Genomic DNA, 4553 nt, shown 5'->3' with positions numbered 1-4553 from the left:
CCCCCCCCCCCCCCCTCCGTCGCCTCCATGCCCCTCATCCAGAGAGCTCCCTCCCCCCCGAGCCGTCTGCCGGCATGTTTTCATGTGCCGTCTTCCCTCTGTGCAGGGAGGGGGCACTTTGGCCGGATCGGGGCACGATCGGATGGTGGGATGGCGGCGATGGTGATGTGGGGGCTACTCGTGGCCTGTCCAAAGGGTGTTCCCCAGCCCCCCCCCCCCCCCCCCCCCCCCCCCCCCCCCCCCCCGCCCCCGCCCCCGCCCCCGCTCCGCCCCTTCCCCCCTCGTCCCTTGCGCCTCCTTCTCTCTCCCCCTGCCGCTTCGGATTTCCCCCTCTTTCCTTCCGGACTGCCAGCCATGTGGCCATTTTCGAGCAAGCCGGCCGCCGAGGACACTCCTGTGCCCGGTGCACACACTGGGCAGTCGACTGCTAGCAGCCCGGTCGCCGAGCAGCCGGTTCCCGCTGGCGATGCTGCCGCGCCGATGGTGGCCGAGCAGTCGGTCGCCGCATCCGCCAGTGAGATGGCTCAGCACACCGAGACCCTGATGCAGCAGCTCACCAAGATGGCAGAGAGTGAATCCTCGCAGTCTCTCTCGTGCAAGCACTATTTCGAAATGTTTTTCTATTGCAACAGTGCGTGTGGCCCTGCGAAGGCTGATTGCCTCCCCCCTTCGGCCATTTTGCCGCCCCCCTCCCCAGTCCCCTGGTCTTTCTTACTGACGCCCTTTCGTCTTGCTGGACATCCGCTCGACCACCCTAGAGTCATATCACAAGTGGAAGATGTACTACGTCCATGGTGGTTTGACAAACTGTGACAAGGAGTGGGATCTCGTGAAGAGTTGTTTCATGGTGAAGTACAACCACCGCGAGAATCAGCTGGTGCGCTCGGGTCATCCTCCTGTCTTGGCGCGATGTGCCAGACACTTCGCACATGTGTGCATGTATCTTTCTCTGTTCCGCACACAACGCCCCCTGCCCCCCCCCCCTCTCTCTCTCTCCCCCTCTCTCTCTCTCTCTCTCTCACACACACACACACACCGCACAGGATCGGTGGAATGAAGTGCTGGCTGAGAAGCAGAAGGATGTTGTGGTCGACACACATCCTCTGACTATGCGGGACTCCCCGCCGGCGGACTTCCCCCCTCTCAATCCCCCGGCCTACTGCGAGCGTGCCCACTACTAGTTCCATTGTGTGGATCCCACATTCTCGAGCTCCTCCTCCCTGTCTCTGTCTCTCTCCCTCTCACAACCTGCTCAAAATTTATAGACTCAAAAGCATCACATTCGCCCGAGGCCAGCACGCTGGTTAGCCCCCGTCTTTCACACACACACACACACACACACACACACACACACACACACACACACACAAACGAGAGAGAGACATAGAAGCTCAAGGGTACGGGTATATTCCATCGCACGCCGGCTCGGGAGAGAGACCACGACGCGGCCAAAGGCGCGTGGGTGGGGTTCGGCAGGAGCGAAGGAGGATCAAGGACAATCGGCGCATGGCGCCGCGCGGCGGGATCGGATGTGAAGGGAATGCGGGGAGGTATTTCCCCTCCCCCCTGTAAGAGGGGCGGGGAGCGTGGGGTTTCTAATTGTCGGGTTTTTTTTTCTCCTTCGGCTTGACCTAGTTTGCTCCCCCCCCCCTTCATCATGCTCTTCACACCCTCGTCCCCTTTGTGGTGGATGCTACACCTTGTCTGTCCTCGCCTTTGCTCGGGCATGGCCATGAGGCAAGGGACGAGGGGACATATGGCGGGTCTGCACTAAAACTGCTCCGGATGCAGCATGACCGACCCTCGAGGAGGAAGCCGGCGCCCGGAGGGACTGGCAGATGCACGGGCCAACCGAGATGCCTGGGCCGCGCTAGCCATCGGAGACCCGGTCAGGATGTCTGGCGTCAGCATATCCCCGGAGAGGTCCAGCCCGCCGGACACCACTGGCGACGCGTGGCGATCGTCATCATGCAACGCCAAACTCCCCTTCCGAGTGGGGGTGTACGGCGCGGATCCGGCGTGGTCAGTCGACGAGGCGGACAGCTCAGATCCTGGGCCGGAGGAGGGACCGACCACCGAGAGGCTGTTGAAGGTGTGGGACCGACGAAGGGCCCGGCTCGAACGCTGCTCCAAGGGGGGGGGGGGGGAACAAGGGAGGGAAGAGGAGGAAGGGAGCAAGTGGGGGCGCCATAGACACATGTGCGAGTTAGCAAAGACAGCGGGAATTGCCTCGTGCTAGGGCGGCCAGGAACTTATGCGGCAGGACATACCGGATCCGAGCTATCTTGCAGGGCGACCAGCGAGTCTGGCGACAAGTCACGCTCGATGTTGCCCACTGGCGCCAACAGCTGGAGGGGGACCTCATTCGTGCTCTGGCTTCGGGCACTGGTTGCCGGTCATGGGGATGTCAGGCGAGGCGATCACAAGGGGCAGCCGGGGGATGGCGGGCGGCGGATGGGGGGAGATGTGAAGGGGGAAGCGGCGTAACCCGCATGCCGGGCAGGGGGAGTCGTACCGATGATGCGACCCGCCGAGGCTTGAGACCGAGGAGTTGTGAGACACTGACAGCGTCGGCGAGAGGGACTCATTCGATGAGTAGCCCCGGTGGAGGAAGTACTCGTCGGCCGCCGCCTGCTGCTGTTGCTGGGCAGCCTGCTGCTCGGCATTCTGCGCGTGTAGCGGCGACCAGGACGTCGGCGAGGGGGTCTGCTCGCGGGAAGACACGCGCGATGGCGGGGTGTCGGTGGTGATGGCCAGCCTGACCGTGCTGCCTGGTGCCGCGGTCGAGTGGTGCTGTGACAGATCGCCCACGGAGATGGATGCACCCGCAGACCCGGCCAGGGAGCTTCCCCCCACGGGCGAGGAGGACATGCGGGTCCCGGAGTTGTTGGCGGTCAGCCCGGGCCGCGTGGATTGGGACCGGGGCCGGACGGTGTCGGCAGCCTCGGTGCTCGGCCGGCGAAGCCCATACAGTCGATGTCCGGCGGCCTCCGAGGCGGTGGTGCTGGACAACTCCCGCTGGCGCTCGTGCGACCCCGAGTCGCGGATGGACTCATAGAGGTTGGTGATGCCCCGCTTCCATGTGGACACCACGCGCGAGTGTGTGCTCAGGGAGGAGGGCGGCCGGGACACCACCGGCGACGTGCCCCCCGGCGAGTGTGTCGGCTGGGCCGAAGACAAGACCGATCCCACATGCCGGTGCTTGGCCGACCCCACCAGGGACTTGGTCGTGGAGGGGGACGTAACAGACTGAACCGAGTCTGTCGAGCCGGAGGTGGCCAGAAGGTCGCCCTCCAGGTCGACCCCGGGATCGGCGGTGGCGCCGGAGGCCGGCACCGTGTCGGTGGTTGTTTCGGTGGAGGCTGCGCGCGTCCGACCCGGCGCCACGTCGTCCGGAACGCCGCCACTACCGCCGCCTCCGCTGCCGGAGGAGGTCGCGCTGTCTGCATGGCCCCCGGGCAGCCCGGACGCGGGCTGCTGGTGGTCAATCGCCGGGGCCGGGGCCGGGGCCGGAGGAGCACCGGCAGACGGGTCCCGCGGCTCGAGGCGCAGCGATTGCTCATAGCAGAAGTCATCGTCTTCCGCCGGCTCGAGATTCTGCGCAATCACCAGCAGGAGCTGGATCTCCGCCTGAACAACCGAGGGCGCAGCTGCGGTGGTGCTGGCAGCGGCACCACCACCGGCCGTAGTAGCAGCAGTCGCCGAGGAAGCAGCAGTGGCGGCAGTGGCGGCAGCAGCAGACGCGGTGGCAGCTCCCCCGGAGCCGGAGGACGGCGATGCCACCGACGACGCGGTGCCCCCGACGGTGGCCACTGCGCCCCCGAGGGACGCCGAATCGTGGAGCGACTCAGACCGGGGGAGCCCAGCCCCAGGACCAGCGGTCAAAACCATGCCAGTGGTGGGGGACCCGGGCCGGCCGGGACCCAGCCCGGCCGACCCGAACAGCGCTTCGGCCTTCTGCTCGTAGCCGCCCACCTGCTGCTGGTAGGTTTGGATCTCCCAGATGACCTGGGCCAAACGCCGGCGTTTGGAGAAGTTCACAAGTGCCGTGCCGGGGATGAGGTCCGGATTGCCGTCCTCGATGAAGGTCAAATCCGACTGGTACACCCCGAAGTAGGGGACCCGCGGAGGGTGCGCGGTGTGCAGCAGACGCCGGTAAGTGGCGTAGCTGCGCTCCGTGTGGACGATCTTCTGCAGATCCGACAGAATGGTCCTGGCGCGCTGGCTGACCAGGGCCCAGGTATTCCGCAAGCGCCGGATGGAGGAGGAATTGATGGCCGACACCATGGCCATGGTGGCATGGAAGTTGTTCAGGCGGAAGCACCGCTCGGCAATGAGGATGAAGCGCTCCAGCACCTCGGCACGCTTCTGCGCATCCGGCACCCCGAGAATGAGGGTCTTCACCCAGCCGGCAGTGCGATTGAAGCGCAGCGTGAGCGCGTGGATGTTTGGTGCGTCGCGCAGCAGAGCCAGCGGCGAGGCCGGATGCGCATCGACCGTGGCCGTGAAGGCGGTGTCCGAGGTGGTGGAAGTACCAGCGACAGTGGCGGGGG

At 65.6% G+C, this 4553-nt stretch overlaps 2 protein-coding genes across 2 annotated transcripts in view; one reads left to right on the top strand and one right to left on the bottom strand.

The window, feature by feature from the left end:
* Positions 1-254: 254 nt before the first annotated feature.
* H696_04020 (hypothetical protein) lies at positions 255-1281 on the top strand. The gene is made up of 3 exons (XM_009497890.1): positions 255-631; positions 759-877; positions 1044-1281. The coding sequence occupies exons 1-3, from the start codon at positions 355-357 to the stop codon at positions 1179-1181; spliced, it is 534 nt and encodes a 177-aa protein (XP_009496165.1). The 5' UTR covers positions 255-354; the 3' UTR covers positions 1182-1281.
* Positions 1282-1386: 105 nt separating this feature from the next.
* H696_04019 (hypothetical protein) overlaps positions 1387-4553 on the bottom strand; it is a gene marked incomplete at its 5' end in the record, with an annotated part of 7285 nt that continues 4118 nt past the window's right edge. The window contains 3 exons of the mRNA XM_009497889.1: positions 1387-2124; positions 2271-2385; positions 2516-4553. Of these exons, the coding sequence (XP_009496164.1) occupies positions 1771-2124; positions 2271-2385; positions 2516-4553 (2507 nt within the window). The 3' untranslated portion in view covers positions 1387-1770. The remainder of the gene's footprint in view (positions 2125-2270; positions 2386-2515) is intronic.

The sequence above is a fragment of the Fonticula alba genome, assembly GCF_000388065.1.
Source record: "Fonticula alba strain ATCC 38817 unplaced genomic scaffold supercont2.6, whole genome shotgun sequence".
Taxonomy (NCBI): Eukaryota; order Rotosphaerida; family Fonticulaceae; genus Fonticula; species Fonticula alba.
The sequence above is the reverse complement of the archived record's forward strand: the minus strand, read 5'-3'. Positions and strand labels throughout refer to the sequence as shown.